At 40.7% G+C, this 23,857-nt stretch overlaps 1 protein-coding gene across 11 annotated transcripts in view; it reads right to left on the bottom strand.

The window, feature by feature from the left end:
- Nucleotides 1-23,857, bottom strand: part of ERC1 (ELKS/RAB6-interacting/CAST family member 1) — a 509,833-nt gene that overhangs the window by 371,502 nt on the left and 114,474 nt on the right. For all 11 annotated transcript variants that reach the window (XM_033952310.1, XM_033952317.1, XM_033952311.1 and 8 more), the window contains 3 exons: nucleotides 20,267-20,434; nucleotides 16,758-16,895; nucleotides 8,520-8,660 (listed from right to left, as the gene is read on the bottom strand). In XM_033952310.1, coding sequence (XP_033808201.1) covers nucleotides 8,520-8,660; nucleotides 16,758-16,895; nucleotides 20,267-20,434 — 447 coding nt within the window. The remainder of the gene's footprint in view (nucleotides 1-8,519; nucleotides 8,661-16,757; nucleotides 16,896-20,266; nucleotides 20,435-23,857) is intronic.

Here is a 23,857-nt window from a genome sequence, read left to right as displayed (position 1 = left end):
AGAAGTTATGTTTTTTCAGTCTTATCCAAAGCACACAATTTTCCTCTTTTGTGCCTTCCTGTTTTTATTTTCCTCAGTATATTGTTCTTTTTTCATTTTTTTCTTTCTTTATTGAATTTTATTCAATTTTTTTGACTTCTGATTTTTTTGGCCCTTCTAACCCCAAGCAGCCTGTTTTCAGGCCAGGAAAGTTGACCCATTTTTGGGTTTTCACCTACTATTAGACCTCTCCAGGGCCATTGTGTCCTTCGACTTGGCATTGGCGGTTTTTCCTTCGATGTCTAGGCCTTCTAGTGGGTCCAAGCAGTGAACCCAGTGCAGCAGAACTATCTCAGGCACTGATCTGCACAATTAGTGCCTGACCAATAGGTTGAGTCCTATATAAACACTGCTCCCAACTACAAAAAAGATCTTTGAAGACTAGACAGCTCCAGTACGAGAAACTTTTCATGTCCTCATCCTAAGGTAGGTTCAAACCCTGCACTGTTCCCTGTGACACTGGTCAAGTCACTTAATCCTCCACTGCCCCAGGTACATTATATAGATTGTGAGCCCACTGGGACAGATAGGGAAAATGCTGGAAGTACCTGTATGTAAACTGCTTTGAGAGTGGTTGTATAATTACAAAAAAGTGGTATACAATTCTCAATCCTTTTCCCTCAAATGGATCATCAAAGGTGTCTGCCGTATCTGATTTGGAAGTCCGTAGTGGGGTATCGACATCGAGGCCTTCCAAAAAAGCTAAGAAGCGAAAGCACGCTTTCCCTATACAACAAGCATTGGAGTCATCAAGTGCTTCCATGCCATCGACACATGCTAAGTGTCGACGTACAGAGACCTGTTCTCTTTCCCTGCAGGTGGCGTCACCTCCGAGGTGTGCCTCATCTTCAAGGTCACCAATGTCTCAAAACCCCTTGGCACCTACTGTACAGATGAACACCATGGTAGCTGCATCGTCCATCCAAGACCAGATCATGAAACTTCAACAGAGGGACTGAACTACTATGTTGCAAACCCAATCAGCCACCACTGTGCCACAACCAGCACAACCCAACCTAAGCATCGATCCTCAGGGGCCTCAAGGACCAGGTCATTCACTCCCCATCAGCACCAATTGAGAACCAAGACCACTAGACATCAGAGGTCTTCTTCCCAGTCAACATCAGATCGATATCATTGATGTTCATGGAGCATTTCCAGGCGCTCACATCGTCAACACCACCAATGCTCATTTCACTCAAGCTTATCTAAAACAAAGAAAGGACTGCAGAATGGAATGTACAAGGTGCAAGAATCTTTATTAAAAGTCTATACATAATTGTAATCCATAAAAATGGCTCTCATATACATGGAGTACAGACCCAACACGGTTCATATTTCGGAGAAATACTTCTACCTCAGGGGTCCTGAGGAATAAAGGGGGGAAAACGTGTGAGATATGGTGGCTAAGGACTTGGCGCCACTAGTAGAAACATAGAAACAGACGGCAGATAAGGGCCACGGCCCATCAAGTCTGCCCACCGCAATAACTCTCCCCTACCTTTCCCTGTGAAGAGATCTCACGTGACGATCCCATTTTGTCTTAAAATCAGGCACGCTGCTGGCCTCAATTACCTGTAGCGGATTATTCCAGCGATCAACCATCCTTTCGGTGAAGAAGTATTTCCTGATGTCACCGTGTAGTTTTCCGTCCCGTGATTTTCCTCTTGTTGCCGTGGGGCCCTTGAAAAAGAAGATATCCTCTTCCACCTCAATATGGCCCATGAGATATAAGTCTCCCGCACCCGATGGATTTTCTAATAAATATTATAAGACTTTTAGTAGGATCTTAGGACCACTCCTCCTTCGGGTGTTTAATTCCTTGACTCAGGTTAGCTCTTTGCCCTATACATGGATATTGGCAGCAATAACCCTACTTTTGAAACCAGGGAAAGATCCTCATAGCTGTGCTTCTTATAGGCCGATTATAAACTTTTTACTAAAATTCTGGCTAAACAGTTACAACGGTACTTACCTAATCTTGTTCATGCAGATCAGGCAGGGTTTATCCAGGGTAAACAAACATTTGATAATATCAGGAGGGTTATCCATACTATTCAGTTTTCCCATGATTTTGCTAAGCCGCTCCTTTTGCTATCCCTTGATGCTGAAAAGGCATTTGATCGGGTCTACTGGCTCTTTCTTTTTGCAGTTCTCTGACGGATGAGTATTGGAGGTCAGTATTTGGCTTGGCTTCACCTTCTCTAACAGACCCCATTGCTTACCTGAAAGTTAACCGATCACATTTGAATACTTTCTCTCTTCAAAGGGGGACTAGGCAGGGTGTCCTCTTTCGCCTCTTTTGTTTGCAGTGGTTACGGAACCCTTAGCTCAATCTATCTGGCTGAAAGAGCATCCATGGAGTGAAGTGGGAAGAGTTTGATTTTAAAGTTACCCTGTTTGCTGATGATGTATTGTTGACCGTCACGCACCCGGAATTGACGCTACCTCTCCTAATGTCCTTATTGGATACTTTGGCGTCTTTGTCTGGTTTCAAAGTTAACTTTTCTAAATCAGAAATTTTGAATGTTTCTATCGACTCAATTACTGAGGGAACACAGAGTGGTCTATCCCTTCCAATGGGCCTCTCATAGTATAAAGTATTTGGGGGTCAATATTACGCGTACAGTGGATGAGTTGTATTCAGCTAACTTGCTTGCTAAGTTGAAGTTGTTTCAAATGCTTGATCGCTGAGAAAACCGTCCTGTGCCATGTTCTGGTAAAATTTCTGCTGTTAAAATGCTTCTACTGCCAAAGTTGTTGTTTCTTTTTATGGCCTTACCAATGCCTTTTCCCAAGCTGTTTTTTCAACAATTGAAGAGAAAAGTCTATAGCTATATATTTGGAATAAGCGGCCCCCAAGGGTGCGAGCTGCTGCTATGCAGCATCCTCGTAAGGCAGGAAGCATGGCAGTTCCTGATTTTTTTGCCTATTATAAGGCGGCACACTTGCATACTCTCACTGATTGGCTGTCGCTTTCTCCTAAATTGTGGGTAAAACTGGAGCAGAGCTGGATTCCTTCGACACCCTTGTGGGCGGTGCCTTGGCTGCCTCTTTCCTCCCTTAGATTGCTTAGTTCTCAGGTTCCCCAGAAGTTGCAAGGTCTCCTCCAGATTTGGATAGCAGTCCGGGTCTGATTCTTTACGGATAGAAAATATTTTTTGCAAACTACTTTGGGTTATTTGCCATCCTATACTGACCGGATGTTTTTGGGATAAGGTAAAAAGGGTCTCTATACTGTCCGTCTGTTATTGGAGGAGGGGAGGGTGGTCTCTTTTCAGTATTTGCAAGAGGAGTATGGCTTGTCAACTGTTGACTCTTTTCGTTATACTCAGGTACGTACCTTCCTCACTCGTCATGCACAAGATGAGTTAGATCTTGTGGAAACTAATCTGGAAGGTGCGTTTGAGTCTTGGTAGTGGCAGGGGAGCGGTTTCAAGATTGTATTTGGCTTTATTGATTTTCTCTGATCTGGTTGCTCCTTATAGGGAGCGCTGGGAATAAGATCTTCAATTTACTTTTACTAATAAGCAGTGGCTTGGTGTTCTTTCTTATCTACTTAAGGTTTCTATTGCTAGCCAGCTGACTGAAAATTGATACAAAATGCTGTTTCATTGGTACTGCACCCCTGTCCGACTCTAATCATGGTATCACCTGGGAGAATGGGAATGTTGGTGTGGTTGTAATGGTCGGGGGGGGGGGGGGGGCTATGTATCATATTTGGTGGACCTATCCCAACTTGGGCTCTTATTGGAGTTCAGTTTTTGCATTAGCTTTTCAAATCACTGGGGTAAAGTATCCAGAGCGAGCCGAATACTGTTTGCTTAATTTATGCTCCACAGGGATCCGGCCCAGAATATATAAATTGGTTTCTTCTGTTTTTGTTGCAGCATGGCTGGTCCTTGCCCGGGAGTGGAGGACACAGTCCATCCCAGCTTTGGGGGATGTCACAAATTGGATTATATATTTTTGATGACTAAATTAATTTCCCTGCAATCAAACCGCCCGACTCCCTTTTATAAGATCTGGGATCCCTATATCACATGGAAGGAATCTCATCTGTAGTTTGTGATTGTTTATTAAATGTCTTTCTTTACTTGATTTCTATTTTCTTTTTTTTTTTTTTGTTTATTCATTTCTTTTTTGTTTTGGGGGAGGCTTTTTCTGGGAGGGAGAGGGTGGCCAATTTTTTTGCTTTTGATTCTTGTTCTTACAGTGACAATTTTTGATGTTTGATTCTGTATCTTTTGCCTTTGTGAAATTGTTGCTTGTACTGTTTGTGGAAATTTTCAATAAAAAATATTTGAAAAAAAAAAAAAAAAAAAAAGAGAAGCATTGCTGTAGGCCAGGGTTGTCAAGCCCTAGACCCCGCCCCCATAATAGTACTAATTGTAACATTATTTTTTCCATTCATTTTTCATATATACAAAGTTCCCCCGATTGTTCGCGGTCGGCGGTTTGCGGTCCCGGTCATTCACGGTATTTTCCAACCGCGAACCGCTAACAAGGAGAGGACAGCTGGAGAGGCAGGAAAGAGTAGCCAGAGCGCCGGCGAGTGCAGGAAATCAATCGCTATATGCTCCGACCACCTCTTCCTGCATTAAATCGGGCCTTATCCAATCAGGAGCTGCTTTGACATGTAGCTCCTGATTGGTAAGGCCCGAATTAGTGCAGGAAGAGGCGGTTGGATCATACATAAGAACATAAGAAATGGCTTTGCCGGATCAGACTCTAGGTCCATCCAGTCCAGCGACCCGCACCCGCGAGTGATTTCCTGCAATCGCCGGCGTTCTGGCTGCTCTCTTCTGCTGCCCTCTCCAGTCTCTCCCATGAAAAACCATATTCGCGGTTTTTCAAGATTCGCGGGGTTCCTAGAAAGGAACCCCCGCGAATATCGGGGGAGTACTGTACACACAATATAATCTTATTAACAACACATAATGGTTAACTACAAAATTATACACAGCACCCTTCCTGTGTGGTACTAATAGGAAGTAAACTCTTTCCTTTTTTTTAAATTGTTTTTTATTCTTAGTAACATAGTAGATGACGGCAGATAAAGACCCGAATGGTCCATCCAGTCTGCCCAATCTGATTCAATTTAAATTTTTTATTTTTTCTTCTTAGCTATTTCTGGGCAAGAATCCAAAGCTTTATCTGTACTGTGCTTGGGTTCCAACTGCCGAAATCTCTGTTAATCTAGTTTTTTGTTGCTGATGCTTTTTTTTCTTCTTCTTTGGGGAACAATAACCTCAAGTGCTCACAGTTGTTTGACTTTAGAACAAGTCTTGTCAATACAACCATATCATGAGCTATCACAGGTCTCATGTAAGCCCCCTATATTCTCATTACTATTAACTTATTTTATTTTAATTATATATCCTTTTTGATAAAAAGTAACCTTATTATTTGGTAATTTCTTTTTAATAAAGTTCTTGGTTTAGAAATTAATAGCAGTAAATGTATTTGTTCCTCTCGCTACATACATAGCTTTCATCCATAGCGAGTTGCTGGTGATATTCACTCTCAGCTGTTAGGAACGATGATTCAAGATATAGGGGTCATTTTATCAAGCAGCGGTAGGGGTTTAACGCGCGCAATACCGCGCGTTAAACTGCCTGCCGCACTAGCTGCTAACGCCTGCATTGAGCAGGCGTTAGTTTTCTAGCTGGCCGCGGGGGTTAGCACGTGATGAAATGTCCGACGCGCTAACCCCGCTAGCGCGGCTTGATAAAAGGACCCCATAGCTATTGGTGATATTACTGTACGCTTCTCAACATTCATTCCTACCAGAACACAGATAAGCCCTATGCAAATACGGAGCAAAACCTAAAAGTATTAATATATACAAATAAACCCTAAGATACAAAACAAACCCTAAGATTCAAGACTTTGTATGCTGTACAATCTCAGAGAAAAAGAAACATATGCATTTCTTTCTGAGCGGTGTGATGCGCGTTTTCATTGCCGCCCCCGGTGTTATCTTCTGGCTGGCTCCCTTTTCCTCACTGCCGCAGTAATGTAATGTAATGTAATTTATTTCTTATATACCGCTACATCCGTTAGGTTCTAAGCGGTTTGAAGAAAATATACATTAAGATTATAAATGAGAAGTAAGAAGGTACTTAAAAAAATTCCCTTACTGTCCCGAAGGCTCACAATCTAACTAAAGTACCTGGAAATTAATAAAGAAGAGAAAATAAAGATGGTTGAAAAAAGAGTGCAGCGTTTTCTTTGCCACCCCCGGTGTTATCTTCTGGACGGCTCCCGCCTCAGTGCCGCAGTGCACAAAGCCGCGGGTGGCGGCTCCTCACGTGTCCCATGCCTCATCCAGAAGCCTTCCCTCTGACGTCAGAGAGAAGGCTTCCAGTACAGGCACAGGACGCGTGTAGGAGCCGCCCGCCCGCGGCTTTGTGCACTGCGGCACTGAGGCGGGAGCCGTCCAGAAGATAACACCGGGGATGGCAAAGAAAACGCTGCATCGATTGCACTGCGGGCCGCATAAAACAGCCAGGCGGGCCAGATTTGGCCTGCGAGCCTCGAGTTTAACACCTGTGCTCTAGGCAATGTACAAATAACTTGAAAATAACAGGATTCCTTGTCAGAACTGGCCTTCCTGTTTCTTACCGTACAGACAAGAATGAGATCACTCTTCTAGCCAAGTGATTATTTTCTTAATTTCAAAAACAAACTTTCCAGCTTCTCCGCCTCTCTCTTACATAAAAATATACCAGTACAAATGTGATCATCATAGATGTTTTATCTCAGCTAAGATTATGGCTACATTTCATCATAAAATAAATAGTGCTGTTGAAGAAAGAATTGCAACACTTTATGGCATCTGTCCTCCATCTGGTCCATGGATATCCTCTGACCAGTCTGTTTTATGCAGGAAGCATAGAGAATAGAACTAAAACAAGTAAACACTCTACTGACTATAGAGTTTCATGCGACATACAAGTTTACAAGTTTATTAGTGCATTTGATTGATCGCCTATTAAAATTACTAAGCGATGTACATAAACTAATACAATTGATAAAAGAAAGCTAACATTTAACAAAATTATTACATATTTACAAACATGACTCGGGAGGAAAAAGAATAAAGTTACATTTTAAGTTGTTGGTAGAAAAACAAAGGTAAAAACAAAAGGAAAAGGGTTATATAAACCATAACATTTTTAAGAGCATCTCCAAAAAAATAAAAAATTTCAAGTATAAGTACATAAATTTCTCAGTGATATAAAAGTTTCAAGTATTAAACGCATCGATAAATAAGTATGACTTCAATAGTTTTTTAAATGTTATAATGTCTTTTTCTGTTCTAATGTATTGTGGTAAGGCATTCCACCATTGAGGCCCCATGACTGTGAACATATCTGATCTTTGTGTTCCAATAATTTTTAGAGAGGGTACTGAAAGAAGATTTTGTCCAGAACAACGGAGTAGACGTTGGGTGTTATGTGGGGTTAAGTATCTGAGTATAAAAGAAGGTTCGCTTGCTGCTAATGTTTTAAAAATGAGTAGTATTATTTTGAAAGAGATCCTATGACTGATTGGTAGCCAGTGTGCATCTATTAGTAAGGGTGTAACGTGGTCATACTTTTTTGCGTTATATATTAGTTTGAAGGCCGTATTTTGTATTAATTGTAATCTCCTTTTTTCTTTTTGGGTGATATTGAGGAGAAGAGCGTTACAGTAATTGAGTTTAGAAATTACTAAAGAATGTATGAGAATCTTAATTGAAGTTTGGCTAAGAAACTTTGCAATTGAACGGATAAGTCGTAATTTATAGAAGCAGCTTTTTACTATAAGGGAAATATGTTCATGGTAAATCATTTTGTCATCAATTGTTACTCCGAGAATTTTAACTGAGGAAACTAAGTTGAGAGGGGTATTATTAAGAATAAAAGGGTTTGACAGAATCAAACCGTTTTTCCAAGCAAATAACAAAGTTTTTGTTTTATTTATGTTTAACGCTAGTTTGTTTGTGTTAAGCCAGGTTTGTACTATTTCAAAAACAATTATACACATCAATGAAAAAAAAAACTATGAAGATTCTAATATGTTAACCACTCACTCAATTCAACCAGTACAAAAACATACAGTATTTAGAAACAGCAGGGTTGTTTAAATTAAGAGACCCTTTCACAATACATGAACTTAAATTTTTGACATCCAAGGAAAATCTGTTGCAGTCCATAAGTCAAAGCATATCAATTAACAATTGTCAATATCCTTTATCCTGAAAAACAGTCTTACATGTAACAAAAGTTTTTAGGCCTAAAATCAAGTCAGCAACTATCATAAGAATTCTTTGCTGTCAGAAGAAAGTTGTTGTTTTTTTTTAAATGTCCACCTCAGTAGCATACTGTTGGATAATGATAATAGAAGTAGGACATTTCATATCAGATTTCTTCTCTTCTCTGTAATGGGCAAACTAAATGGAAAAGATAGTGGTGAAGAAAACTCCAACTTACTTCTTTTTCTGATAAATCTCCCTGTAGAATACTGACTTTCTCCTTTAGATCCTTCAGTTCCTTCTTGTAGGTTTCAGTCTCTTCCAGCTTCTCTCGCTCATCCCTGTCCCTCTGATCCTTCAGTCGCTCAATGATCCGCTCCTGATAAAGTGAAGATAAAGAACACCTCCTCAGAGATCTATTTATTTGCCAAGTGTCGAGAGAGACTTGCAATCAAGCTTATTATTATATCACCTCAAGAATTATCAAGTGCAGTTCAGTCAACCATTCCCACCCCAGTCAAACAAGAGATTTTTACAGTTGCATTGAAGGCTAATAATTTATCAAATATACAGAGCATGAAGGACAGAATCTATTACCATATACAGACTACACAGTCATAACACTCAATCCTTTCTTATTTGCATCTGTGGTTCTCTTCTGCCTGTCTCCAGTACTGTATGGCCATATTTTAATGATCACAGAAGCCTTCGGCAGCATAGCTAAGTGCCAAAGAAAGAAGCACACATTTACATTAGCTGCCAGTGATAATCAATGTCAGAACTAGTAACAGTATATTTCTGAAAATGTAAGCTTGACTGTTTACATTTCTAGAGAAATCTATACATTCTCACTTGTTTCTACACTCTCTAATTCAATCATCTCTCCCTCAAAAGCACCCTGTCAATCACTCATTTCTCATTCTCTGTCACTCTGGTCCTAGTGCTTGTTATGACTTTTCCTCTCCCAGAAAGAAGCTGCCCACTACTTTCTCATACTCTTGCTTAATAAACCGCACTGCAACTGCCAGCATATATCACAGGGCCTTCCAGTTACTCACATGGGAAAGATATTCAACACATGCTTTTCCCCAAATGTACTTTAATATGGTACAATTAGTGAGATAACACTAAAATACTTCACAATGGAAACAAGTCAACTAAATCGTCCGATGATCCAAACACACAAACTTGTATAATACTTTATCTCTGATCAAAAACTCACTTCTAAGGTTAACTATGCTCTCAGATGCCTGCACTGTATAATCCTAAACGATTTTCTTTACAGTTTCTGCAGGACAAAGCTATATCTTTCATCGAGCTTCGTACCTGTGAGCTAACAAAATGCTGATACTTAGTGCTTTAACGAATGTAAAAGTGCTCTCTGTGCAAAATAAATAACTAATTAAATAGTTAAAACCGGCGCTGTAAAGAAAATCTTTTATGATTATATAGTGCAGGCATCTGAGAGCATAGTTAACCGCAGAAGTGAGTTTTTGATTAGAGATAAAGTATTACACAAGTCTGTGTGTTTGGATCATCAGACAATTAGTGAGATAAGCCAGAACTTAAAAAAAAAAAAAAAAAAAAATCAATTTACAAAGACATAACATAAAAAAGGTGATAGTTACAAGAGGTAGCATATTTCAGGATCTTTCTTGTATATTTTCACTTGTTCTTTCTAAACTTATGCTAAAATAAAGAAAAAGGAGAGAAACTATCTCCTATTAGTTTGTGCACAGGAACCTAATACTATATGCCCATCTACATAAATTAAAATAAATATTTCTCTGTCTAAAGAACCTAAACCTCATTCTCTCCTATACAACTTTATTTTCACTATTCTTTCTCTAACTAAAGGGTCCTTTTATCAAGCTGCGATAGGGGTTTAACGTACCTTAAACTGCCTGCAACACACGCCTGCATTGAGCAGGCGTTAGTTTTTTAGCCGGCCGCGGGGGTTAGCACGTGATGAAATGTCCGACGCACTAACCCCGCTAGCACGGCTTGATAAAAGGACCCCTAAATGTCTTTCTCTCACAGAACACTCAATCACAAATTCTCCTCTCTTCAAGATCTTCAGTTGTTTTTTTTCTTAACCCTGTCACTACTCAGCCAGCTTCCTGGTTTGTTCCAGCCAATCAGCATCATGCACAGACATTCTATGGAAATGCATGCACATTTACAACATTACGTTTGCTGGATACTGGAAAGTTAAGTCTTTTTAAAAACTGTCGGGTCTTTTCTATCCCAAGACAGCTATAAAATATATATTTATTTGTCATCACAGGTTATATTACCTTCTCAACTACTACTTTTGAGAACCAAAGCGGCCTTCTTTTCCTCTTACTTTTACTTACTTGCCTCATAAAAAGGTTCGTCGCCCTTACAATCACTCCTTTCAGTTTTGCCCACCGCATTTCTACTCCTTCCAGACATTCCCACCCACACAACAATTCCTTGACGTAAACCCCTATCTGAACAAAGTTAGTTTTTTTAAAGTCTAGAACCTTTGCTTTTGAATGAGCCCTCTCTATATCCATCTTAATATTAAACCGTACCATGCAGTGATCACTGGATACCAGATGACCACCCACTGTAACATCAGAAGCACTTTCCCTGTTTGTAAGAACTAAGTCCAGTATGACCCCATCCCACTTGGTTTCCATTGCCAACTGCTGGAACAGTTCTCCTTGTAGAGAATCCAGATCTCCCTACTTCTAGAAGACCCTGCAATAGGGATACCCCAATTAACATTCAGCATGTTAAAATCATCTATTAGCAAGACTTCCCATTTTTTTTAGAGATATTTTGAATGTCTACTATTAAATCTCTATCTACTTCTTCTGTCTGTTAAGGAGGCCTGTATATCACACCAATATAAATATATTCACCATTCCCTCTTTCTAAATTGATCCACAGTGCCTCTTCCTTGCCCTGCAGATCCTGCAATTTGTGTGGCTTTAATATGATCTTTAACATATAACACTACTCCCCCTCCTTTTCGTCCTACCCTGTCTTTCCCGAGCAGATTATAGCCCGGTATAACTACATCCCAGTCATGGTTCTTCATGAACCACGTCTCCGTGACTGCCACTATATCCAACTCCTCTTCTTCCATCACAGCTTCTAGATCCAGAATCTTGTTTCCCATACTTTGAGCATTAGTATATACTGCTTTCCAGACATTGCTCCCTTTTCCCATCTGTGTAGAGGTATTCAGTGATTTACTTACCCAAGGGCTTATACTCACCCGGGAGCTTTGATCACCCTGCCCCATCACTTCTAGTTTAAAGCCCTCTTCAGAATTATCTCTCCTACTATTAAACATGTGAAAACGACCCAGCAGTAGATACTTTTCCCCTAGATTTCAAACCTGAGGCCAATTTCTATTTGACCTCAGCTACAGTAGTGGTTCACACATCTCAAAGAAACCTTTTTCTAAACATTTTATAACAGCTAAATTTAGCTTTTCTAAATCTTAACTGGGTTAGAAACTGCACTTAAGGAACAACTGTGTACAATTCATTTTAAACTCCAGCTCAGACTGAAAAATTAATATCCAGTTACACTTATTTTACTTTTTATTTTATTTCATCTCTCACTTCACATTAGCGAAGGGAGTCATGCTAAATGCTCCATGCTGCTCCTGATGCTCTTAGGAACTCTATGAACGTAGAGAGCAGCGGGGAGCCCTGCGCTATCGTGGTTTAGTAAAAGGGGTGCAAACATTTGGGGCAAAAAAACAAAATACACAAACAAAAATTATGGTAGCAAAATTTACAACAATCTAAAATATCAAAATAGAATATAGAATAAAATACAATCAATCATAACCTAAAATAATTCCATCCTTCTTACCCCCTCCCCCCCTAAATCCACAATCTTCTGTGACACCAAAGCTTCCCTGAAAATTCCATGCTTTCAAACAAGAAGTAATAATGGATTTGTTTCAAATCAACAGGGATATCATTCCAAAGTTTTGGGCCTATATGTGACCATCTCTGGGAAAAGGTTATTAAAGTTACAATAAAAAAAAAATTAGATTTTAATGAATTCTATTAGAGCAAATAATTTGCAATACAACAGTCCGAACCCTATCTATTATGTGGGAATTTTTTAAAAAACGTTATAGAAGTTCAAACATATAACTTTTGCAAATTGTTCACAACATGAAAAATTGATCACACTCAACATTTTGAGTCTGCTACTTTTAATCGCCTTTTCCCAGAGATAAATCACATACAGTCAAACCTTGTTTTGCGAGCATAATTTGTTCCAGAAGCTTGCATGTAATCCAAAGCAATCATATACTTTCTGCAGAAGGATGTCAATTTTCAGCTCCGCCTCTTTTCTTCAGTTCAGTTTGTATATCAAAGCAAATTTTCCCTCCAGGGATTCAAGACAAAGTTAGATAACTTCCTGTTGAACCAGAATGTACGCAGGTAAGGCTACACTCAGTTAGGACACTAGTCTTTGACCAAAGGGCCGCCGCGGGAGCAGACTGCTGGGCACGATGGACCACTGGGTCTGACCCAGCAGCGGCAATTCTTGTGTTCTTATGTTCTAAAACAAATAACCTGAAGAAACAAGCAAGAAAGGAGCAGCAACCAGTACAGTACTCTCTGTAATCACTCCCTGTGGTTGCCCCAGCCCAAAGGAGTCTGCTCCTCCCTGGCCTGGAAGACAGACCCCAGTCCCAGTCCAGCCCCAAGGAGAGGGTCCAGCATAGAGGTATGGGAGGACAAATGAAGGCCAGGGAGAGGGCTCCCAGGTAGGCCCCCTACTGCCCTGGAAACCAAGAGGGGAAAAGCCAGAGGGATCCGAGGACTGCACTTGTTCCTCACCAGCTCGAGGGCCTCCCACAACAGATCCACCAGGATCCACAGTAAAATCTGCCTTGGAGGAGGCCCAACCCGCATCCATGTTGGGGTTAGAACTGGCAACAGGCCCTGCCACAGCAAGGCCACCACCGGCCTGTCCTACCTGATCAGTCAGGGGAATTCTGATGATATTGCCACTTAACTCAGCTGTGGGAACCACCTCGGAATGCAATTGCTGCCACGCCACCTCACCCAGGTTGCCACCCTTCCTGCTCCCTCTCCCCCCCAACGTCCGCTCACTTGATCATCAGTTGAGAAAGAGCAGGAGACTTCGATCTGCATGGCAGTAACGACAAAGACACCCCCGGACCTGGACCCACCTAATCCGATGCGCCATCTTTTTCAAGAGTCCCTGCCTGGGCATAGCCTAGGGGCATAGCTATCCAATCAAGTTTTCAGGATATCCACAATGAATATGAATGAACTAGTTTTACATACCAAAGAAGTAGTGTATACAAGTGTTTCTCATGAATGTTCATTGTGGATATCCTGAAAACTTAATTGGCTGGGTATGCCCTGAGGACCGAGTTGAGAACCATTGTTCTAGAATTTGCCAGTTTTATCTATTACATCTTCTAGACTCTTAGTAATGTGCTTTATTTGCGCTGAATTACAACATTAAAAGTTTCCAGTATGAGTTTAGCCAAGGCAAAGAAATTAATTCAGTTTTTTTCATCTTCCCTGAGCACTCTTTCTATCCTTTCTATAGGGTAGCTGGCAGGTCAACTGATTCCTTCACGAGCTTTTTGCTTGAGATATACCTTGAATCTAATGGGTTACAGGATCCGAGGCAACATGGCTTTACAAAAGGTAAATCGTGCCAAACGAACCTGATTGAATTTTTTGATTGGGTGACCAGAGAGCTAGATCGAGGACATATGCTAGATGTAATTTACTTGGATTTCAGCAAAGCCTTTGATACAGTTCCTCATAGGAGGCTGTTGAACAAACTTGAAGGGCTGAAGTTAGGACCCATAGTGGTGAACTGGGTCAGGAACTGGCTGTCTGACAGATGCCAGAGGGTGGTGGTTAATGGAAGTTGCTCGAAGGAAGGAAAGGTGAGTAGTGGAGTCCCTCAGGGATCAGTGCTGGGGCCAATCCTGTTCAATATGTTTGTGAGTGACATTGCTGAAGGGTTAGAAGGAAAAATGTGCCTTTTTGAAGATGATACCAAGATTTGTAACAGAGTAGACACCGAAGAGGAAGTGGAAAATATGAAAAAGGATCTGCAAAAGTTAGAGGAATGGTTTAATGCCTGGCAACTAAAATTCAATGCAAAGAAATGCAGAGTAATGTATTTGGGGATTAATAATAGGAAGGGACCGTATATGCTGGGAGGAGAGAAGCTGATATGCACGGACGGGGAGAGGGACCTTGGGGTGATAGTGTCCGAAGATCTAAAGGTGAAAAAACAGTGTGACAAGGCAGTGGCTGCTGCCAGAAGGATGCTGGGTTGTATAAAGAGAGGTGTAGCCAGTAGAGAGAAGAAGGTGTTGATGACCCTGTACAGGTCATTGGTAAGGCCCCACTTGGAGTATTGTGTTCAATTTTGGAGACCGTATCTGGCGAAGGACGTAAGAAGACTTGAGGCGGTCCAGAGGAGAGTGACGAAAATGATAGGAGGCTTGTGCCAGAAGACGTATGAGGAGAAACTGGAAGCCCTGAATATGTATACCCTAGAGGAAAGGAGAGACAGGGGAGATATGATTCAGACGTTCAAATACTTGAAGGGTATTAACGTAGAACAAAATCTTTTTCAGAGAAAGGAAAATGGTAAAACCAGAGGACATAATTTGAGATTGAGGGGTGGTAGATTCAAAGGCAATGTTAGGAAATTCTACTTTACGGAGAGGGTGGTGGATGCCTGGAATGCGCTCCCGAGAGAGGTGGTGGAGAGTAAAACTGTGACTGAGTTCAAAAAAGCGTGGGATGAACACAAAGGATCTAGAATCAGAAAATAAGATTAAATATTGAACTAAGGCCAGTACTGGGCAGACTTGCACGGTCTGTGTCTGTATATGGCCGTTTGGTGGAGGATGGGCTGGGGAGGGCTTCAATGGCTGGGAGGGTGTAGATGGGCTGGAGTAAGTCTTAACAGAGATTTCGGCAGTTGGAACCCAAGCACAGTACTGGGTAAAGCTAAGAAGAAAAAATTAAAAAATTTAAATTGAATCAGGTTGGGCAGACTGGATGGACCATTCGGGTCTTTATCTGCCGTCATCTACTATGTTACTATGTTGCTATGTATATAAACCAAGAAATGGCCCACAAATGGGGGGAGGGGGGTTTTCCGTTTATATTCAGTCAGCACTGACCCGCCCTCCTCCTGACCCTGTAGCACGCCTCTGCTGGGCCTGCCATGAGACCTGGTTGTCCAGTGGTGGGCCGGGACAGGAAGGATCCCTTCAGTCTCCTGTCCCGGCCGACTTAACTAACTTTTACCTACCTTCCCCCCCCCCCCCCCCCGGTGTACCTTTTAAATCCCTGCTTTTCGAGCAGTGGGCCAGGACAGCCGGAATCCCTCCCGCCCCTGTCCCAGCCGATGCTAAGAATTTTTACCTCCCTCCCGCCTCTCCCACATACCTTTAGAATCCCCGGTAGTCCAGCGGTGAACTGCAACAGGAGCGGCAGCCAATCAGCTAGTGGATCTGCACGGGTAGAAGTGAAGGAAGGCTGCTCCTTGCCGCAGTTCACCGCTGGACCATGTACGCAAGGGAGGCGGGAGGTAAAAATTCTTAGAATCGGCTGGGATAGGGGTGGGAGGGATCCCCTCTGTCCCAGCCCACCACTGGACCACCAGGACCTACGGAAGACACGGTGGAGGCCTGCAAGGCATCGGGAGGGGGGACAGGATACAGAACCTGGCAGGGCAGTGGGCTGGGTGCAGAGTCTGGCAGAGGAGGGAGGGAGCTAGAAACAGAGACTGGCAGTACAGGGAGAGAGGGGGAACAGGGTGCAAAGCCTGGCAGGACAGGGCAAGAGGCAAGACACTTACTTGAATATTCACACTCACACACACACACACACACACACCCATTTACATTCGAGTCAACCTTTTTTCCTCCTTTTAGGGAGGGAGGGGAAGGTTACCACGGTTTATATTCAGGTTGGTTTATATTCGAGTATACTGTATATGATACTCAAAATTTAGTTCTTACCTCCACATCAATTTTCTTTTCTAAATCTCTCCTTGTCTACCTTATTACCTTTTTCATCTAATTTGCCAGTGGCTATGATCCTCCCTAATTTCTTCCTTTGGATATGCTTTCATTTTGTGAAAAATTCCCTTTTGGTTCTAAACCAAACTGGGGAGATTAATACATTGCCCAAACACTTTCTTATCTGCTCCCTCACCATCCTTATGGTCAGCCTATTTTTTTTTAACTCAGATCTCAAAAACTGCTCCATCGGGAAAGAAATGACAAACACTGTCAAGGCAATTTGCAAAACCCCCACTGCTACCACTTAATGCACAAGATTAGTAAACAGAGAACTTCCTTTTTAAATGCTATCAATTTGCATCCTGGAACTGACATAAAAAATTCAGGAATTAAAAAAGGGAAATGTCTAGTAAAGATTTTGTATAAACCACATACCTTTTCAGCAAGGGCTTCTTCCAGAGTAGTCAGAGCAGTGTCTGTGTTTGTGGTGTCAGCCTGCAGGGATTTTACACGGTCTTTCAAACTGGTCAGCTGCTTCTCTTTATCTCTTAGCTGCTCCTGGAGGTTTTCAATCTTAAAATGAAAGATTAAAAGAAACAATATTTAAGATAGTTGCAACAAAAATAAGGGTACTGACTGAATTTCTGGCTACTTAATCTAATCATAGAAAACATAAGCATTGCCATACTGGGAGAGACCGAAGGTCCATTAAGCCCAGCATTCTGTTCCAAAAGTGGCCAATCCAGGTCACAAGTACCTGGAAAATCCCAAAGAGTAAAGGAGGAAGAAAAAAAAAAAAATCATGTGAAGGATAATTAAACAACAGGGCACTCAAAATGAAATTAATGAAAACACCTATTTTATGCAGGCATAGATAGTCTTCCAGAACTGCTCCTAATAGAACATTTGCACGAACGAGGGGCAGAACTTGGGAGTAATAGCATGTGATGATCTTTTTAGTGTAAATCTTTTTAGTGATGAAACCAGAAATAACAGGCAACAAGTAAACAAAGAAATTGGACAAGGCTGTGAACACCGAAAATCGGTATCATCTTCAAAAGTACATGAACCCCCCCTTTACCCCAGTAGCCCCCCTTCTCCCAGATAGTATCAGCAGAATAGTAATATCATCTGCATATATGTAAAACATTACGTTCAAACTTTGTAGCAAATAAGCCAGTGACACTAAGTACATGTTAAACAACATCAGGGATAAGGGAGAACCCTGCGGAACTCCACATGAGTTCTTCCATGCAAAAGAGTATTTATCTTCGGTAAACACTTCATATGATTTATATTTCAAAAATTGCACCTTCATTTTTTCAAGTGTAACACACTAATCACACCTAAGAATAGGCTAATGCTAGATTAAGAAGGTCTGTGCAAATAATATTTGAAATAGAGACTATGGATCTCAAGTGCCCGCGGCTATTTTGCCGTTAGAACAAGTCTTGGCTAATAACCTACATGCGGGCTACCATCGGTCCAATTGTCTCTTTTTTCTTAATTTTTAATCTTATTTTTAATTTTATTTTATATGAAAGCTTTTGCTGTTATTCTTTCTTGATTTTCAATTGCAATTGCCTCTAAGGGCACCGATATGCTTATCATTACATAGGTTATGCATTAGCCTATAAATCTAGCATTAGCCTATATTTAAAAAACCCACTGAACCAATTTTTTACGTTGCCCCTGATCCCAATTGAATCCATGAAGCTTAACAGTAGATTATGATCCACTAAATCGAAAGCGCTACTCAGGTCCAACTGTAGGATCAGGGTACTAGTACCAGTACTAAACAGAATAGTAATCTGATTCAGTAGTGATGTTACTACAATTTCTGTACTATCCTGATCAGTCCGAACGACAAAATTAAAGATTCATCAGTTTCCTTGAATGGTCAAGTCTTTTCTATTACAGATTCCATAAAAATTCTGGGAGCGACTCTGGACCGCTACCTTACCCTTGAAGCTCACACTGACTCACTGGTCAGAAAAGGCTTCTCAACATTATGGAAACTAAGAACCATCAGAAAGTACTTCGATGCTATCTCATTCTGCTTACTGGTCCAATCCTCCATTCTGAGCTTACTCGACTACTGCATCATCATTTATTTGGGGTCTTTCAAAAAACCATTCAAAGGCTCCGAATCATCCAAAACTCGGCAATCCGATTGATTTTTGGGTTAAAAAAATGAACTCCCTACTACCAAAAACTCCACTGGCTGCCCCTTGAATCAAGAGTGCTGTTCAAATTTGCCTGTCTCTGTTTCAAATCCATTCTTGGTTCGGCCCCTTGTACTTGGTTCCCCATTTTAACTTAGATTCGCAGAGTCCATCTGTTTACCCATCCAACTCTAAAGACCTGCCGTTACAAAAGATACCTGAACAGAACACTTACTTTCCAAGCAGGTCAACTGAACGATTGGCTGGGTAATATTATCACGCACTCCTCATCCTACCTAAGTTTCAGAAAATTAGTAAAAACAAACTTGTTTAATCGATTTGTAACCTAAGAACTCTTAAGCCTTACCTCTTCCACACTAACCAAATTGTTTCCCAATTTCTCTTATGCCTTATCTGCATCCTGCCCACCCATATGTTGATGACTTTACATTGTACCTATATTCGCCGATTGTCCAGCTCTTCTTTATTGTAAACCGCCTCGAAATACTACGGCTTTGGCGGTATATAAGAATAAAATTATTATCATCATGCAAAATATTAAATTTATCCAAATATCTTACCAATTCCAATATTAACTAACTACTCTATTACCTTTTCAAACAATGGAATACTGGCTATCGGTCTATAATTACTTTCACACTTAAGTGATTCCTTGAGATTTTTTCACAATCGGTGTAATTATAATTCTTCCTAAATTTCGCTGAAATTGTCCCTTTTGCAACTGAAGAGTAATCCATTTTAAAAGGTTAGTTTTGAAAGTAAACGATGCATTCCTCAATACATTTCTTGCACAAGTATCTAAACAACAATATTTTTTGGCATACTTCGAATATAATTTATAGAATAAATCCCACTCTGGGATAGCAAAATGTTCCCAAATCATATCTGTTCTAACACCATGTCCTATTGAGTGAAATGGATCAGAAACATCATTGTAGAACATCAATGTATAACTAAATCAAGCAATGCTTTTGGTACAAACCAAAAGCACTGCTTGATTTCTTGTTTCCTAAACTATGTATTTATTGCTTTGTATCTAACATACAGGAATTTTCATTAGGCTCATTATAGTCTATGGACGCGTTAGCATTTAACGCTCGTTAAAACGGCTAGCGCACCTTAGTAAAAAGGACCCCTTAATGCCTTAAATCCTAAGCTCTTGGAGGAAAACCAGCAGTTTGATATGAAGATCAAGAAACTAAACTTTCCACGTAATGCATTATGTAGCACCACATCTCAATTGTACAATATTTTTGCACAGTTATTTTTTCCCCTCCGTTGCATTCTGAAGTCCTAAATCACTACAGTACTGTACCTGGTTGGTTCTTTATTCTTTCTTAGCAAGTATGTCATTTGAGTAAAAAAGTAGCTAGTGTGTACAAAATACTAATAGTTATAGACCAGTCTAAAAGATAAAGATATGGTCTATATTAAAAAAGCGGAGTGTTTCCCTTAAATTTACAAGTTCAATTATGGGGTGGGAGGGAGGGTATTTTTATTGTTACATGTTGTATAAGTATTGATTATATGATAGATAAGGGTGGGGAGGGGGGAGATAAGAGAATATTATATGTATCATTGTTGATTATTAAGTGATATATTTATGGTTATTTGTATGAATATGTTATCACACTTATAAGTTTAAAAATGAATAAAGATTAAAAAAAAAAAAAAAAAGAGTGGAGTATAATTAAGAATTCAAAAAAAGTAAACTGTGGTACCTCAAAACAGAGATTAAGATAGCCATTTACAACTTACCTTCTTCTGGAGAACATTCACCTTCCGCTCTTTTACATCTAGCATGTCTTTGAGGTCATGGATCTCTCCAGAAAGTGTGCCTTTCTCCTCAGCCACCTCCTGTATCTGCTTTGTTTTTTTATTCAACATGGTCTCTTTCTCTTCTAGACGCAACCGCAAAGCATCCACCTGCATGTACACAAATAAAATGTAAGGCCTTTAAGGGAATAAGGCTAGTCAATTCTAACTAAGAAATGAGGCACATATTCCTCTATATTTGCACACAAACATACCTAAGAAGGAACCATAAAACATGCTCATGAACCACCCAAGTATATAAGCAGGTCACCCCTATCAAACCCAAATGTCTAAAAGTTTCTGGATATAGTGGTTTGTCAAAAAAGTCTTCACACCTTTATACAGTCATCTAACAAACTAAACAATAAATAGCATACACTTAGCCCTCGTTATTCGCGGGGGATAAAGGCAGAGCCAGACCGCGAATGGCGAAAAACCGCGATTATCCGGCTCTGACCCACCCCCACCTCCCTGCCGCCTTCCCAGTCTTACCTGGTGGTCTAGAGGGCTTTCGGGGCAGGAGCGATCTTCCTACGCTCCTGCCCCGTGCATATCGCCATGAGGAAATGGCTGCTGTGAGTTCCCGTAGTCTCTCGAGACTACGACGGGAACTCCCTACAGCCATTTTCTCATGGCGATCTGCACGGGGCAGGAGCGAAGGAAGATCGCTCCTGCCCTGAAAGCCCGCTAGACCACCAGGTAAGGCCGGGAAGGCGGCAGGGAGGTAAAAAATATGGGTTTTTTTATTTTCCCCTCCCCAGAAAAAAATTGCGATTATGTGAAATCGCGAGTGCAGAAACCGCGAATGGGGAGGGGAAGTGTATTTTACTATTCAGCTGAATATGAACACTGAATACAAACAATGGACACTGAGCTTTAACATAAGAAACAACATGAAATCAAAGATTAAGTGTTTTATTTCAGCAGGATTTTTAGCACAATTATTTGAATTTAAATCACTCTTCAGCCATAGCTAGATTGTGAGCCTGCCAGGACAGATCGTGAAAAACACTTAAGAGTATCTAATAAATTACCTAATTATAAATCACAGATGCCAAATAGTGGATATGTTGCAGTATATCAATAATAATAATTATAATACATTCAGGCCACTATTTGGTAGGGTTACCATATTTGTGAAGGCAAAAAAAAATAAAGGTACATGCCCCACCCCCAGCCTCCTCTAACTGAGCCACACACACACACCAGTAGATCAGGTGACCACAGTGGCATACCTAGTATATTTGACACCCAGTGCCAATCATTTTTTTGCATCCCCTCCGCTAGATGAAAAAAATATTTTTAGCAATAATCCACGATTCACACAAACAAGGGTGTACCCTAGGAATAGGCAGTATCTTAAACACTACAGTGACCACTAGAACATCAATACACCCTTTGTAAAACTAAACAAGCCAGTTTAATACAGATTGATCCTGCTCAATGTTAACAGAAGATCATGGGGCTCATAATTGAAACAGAAAAACATCTAAAAACCAGCCTAAATCGGCACTTGAACTATCAGTAACAAAAGTCGTCCAAGTGCAGATAATCAAACCGGGTTTTAGACATATTTAAAAACGACTTAGGCCTTCACAGTGCTGCTGAACGACCAGAGCTAAAAGGGGCGTTTTAAGAGGAGTGGTGAGGGCGGGATGTGGGCCGTCCTAGACAGTCATACTGCATGTATATCTGAAAGTTTTACAAAACTGCCTAGACAGAACTTGGACGTTGTGACTTAGGCCATCTAAAACCAGGTCTAAGTCCACAGAAGGTATCCAAAGTGACCAGATAACCACTGCAGACACAAAGTACAAAACCCCACACACTGCTCCAGTGATCACTGACCCCTGCCCCATAAAAATCGTATCATAAACTTTACATATCTGCCTCCAGAACATCAGCACCTGGCAGCCTGGAATAGGAAAGCCTAGTACAGCTATACAGAGGTGGCTTAAGTGGTCTTGGGGATGGGTTAGTGAACCATGGAGAGGAGGACCCAGGTCCATAAGCCACTCTAATCACTGCATGCATGGTGAAACATATGCACCACCCCTAAAAACCCCCAAACCCTTTTGTACTGCCAAATAAGCAGCATAACTCTCTATATGTGATACATTGGACATCCCAGACCCCTGATGGAGTGTTTCTCCGAAACACGGACCGTGTTGAGTCCGTACTCCATGTATATGAGAGCCATTTTTATGGATTACAATTTTGTATAGATTGTCAATAAAGATTCCTGTACTTTGTACATTCCGCTCTGCAGTTTTATCCTTGTTTTTGCTATTAAGTATAGGACATATACACTGAAACTACTCCTAAATTCAAGCAAAAATACTCCTCCCAAAGCTACTGACAGTTCCAGACCTGCCAGAAAATTTTGACCAATGATAGGTGGATGTTCCTTGCTGTGCATTATACAGAGTGCTCATTTTAATATTAATGGGCTCCATGTAATGCATTCGCATAGGATTCTCAGTGGTCACTACTGCGATCAGTAAAAGCCACCGAGAACTTATATTTATAGATACATGATGGCAGATAAAGGCCACTGACCATCCAATCTGCCCATCTGCAGCATCCACTAAGAGATCCCACGTGTCTACCCCATGCTTTCTTGAACTTTTGCAACCAGTCTTACTTGCATAGTAAGCTTTTTGTACATCTACTCTAAGAGAGGCTCCAATAAATGCGTGCAGTAGTATATTTTACAAGCACAAAGCAGATAAAACTAGCATGCAAGTTTACAAAGATAATGTAGTTGATAAAGCAACTGATTTGCTCGATTTCCATACCAGAAAGCTCCTTTTTAAATTTTCCTTGCATTGCCTATCTCCACCAACCGACACTTTACCGCCACCTCCAATCCCCCCCTCCCCTCGACAAAAAGAGAAAGCAATAGCAGATGATGGAAATCAGAAGTTCTTTGAATACAAATTGTGTTAAGCGGCAAAAATCCTCTAAACAAAAGGACAAGCATCAAGAGCTTTATGGAATATGAAATCCAACATTGCCAATCTGTTCCAGGGACCAAAGAAAACCCACTGACCCTTATCTGAATTGTATTCAGCCATCCAGCATTGCTTCAGATTTTTCTCTCAATGCTGAATATGTTACAGGGCATCGGTCTTAGTGAATAAAAATATATTTATTAAATCTCTTGTCTCCTTTGAATAGCTCATGCTGCTAGATCCATACAAAAGTACTGATGGGTAACAACTTGACAAAACATCCCAAGACAATCCAGTAACAAACTCTTGTCTGGTCCTCTTCTCCAATGAATCAGATTTAAGCTCTGGGAAAGACCACACAGTTCTCCGAGATTTGGCTTATGCAAAATTGTGTCTATAGGAATTTTAAAATCCCACTATTAAGAACTGCACAAAAATGTGTCAAGGACTTTGTGCAGAATTTTCTAATGCATATTAGTTTAAGTAAAATCTGTGTTAAATAATATGTAAATTTATAAAGGGCTTTTACTTGTTGTCTAAAATATATATTTTAATACTACAAAGTGGTATATAGAATTAG

Source organism: Geotrypetes seraphini, chromosome 7, assembly GCF_902459505.1.
Source record: "Geotrypetes seraphini chromosome 7, aGeoSer1.1, whole genome shotgun sequence".
Classification (NCBI taxonomy): Eukaryota; Metazoa; Chordata; class Amphibia; order Gymnophiona; family Dermophiidae; genus Geotrypetes; species Geotrypetes seraphini.
This window is presented reverse-complemented; position numbering and strand designations above follow the sequence as displayed.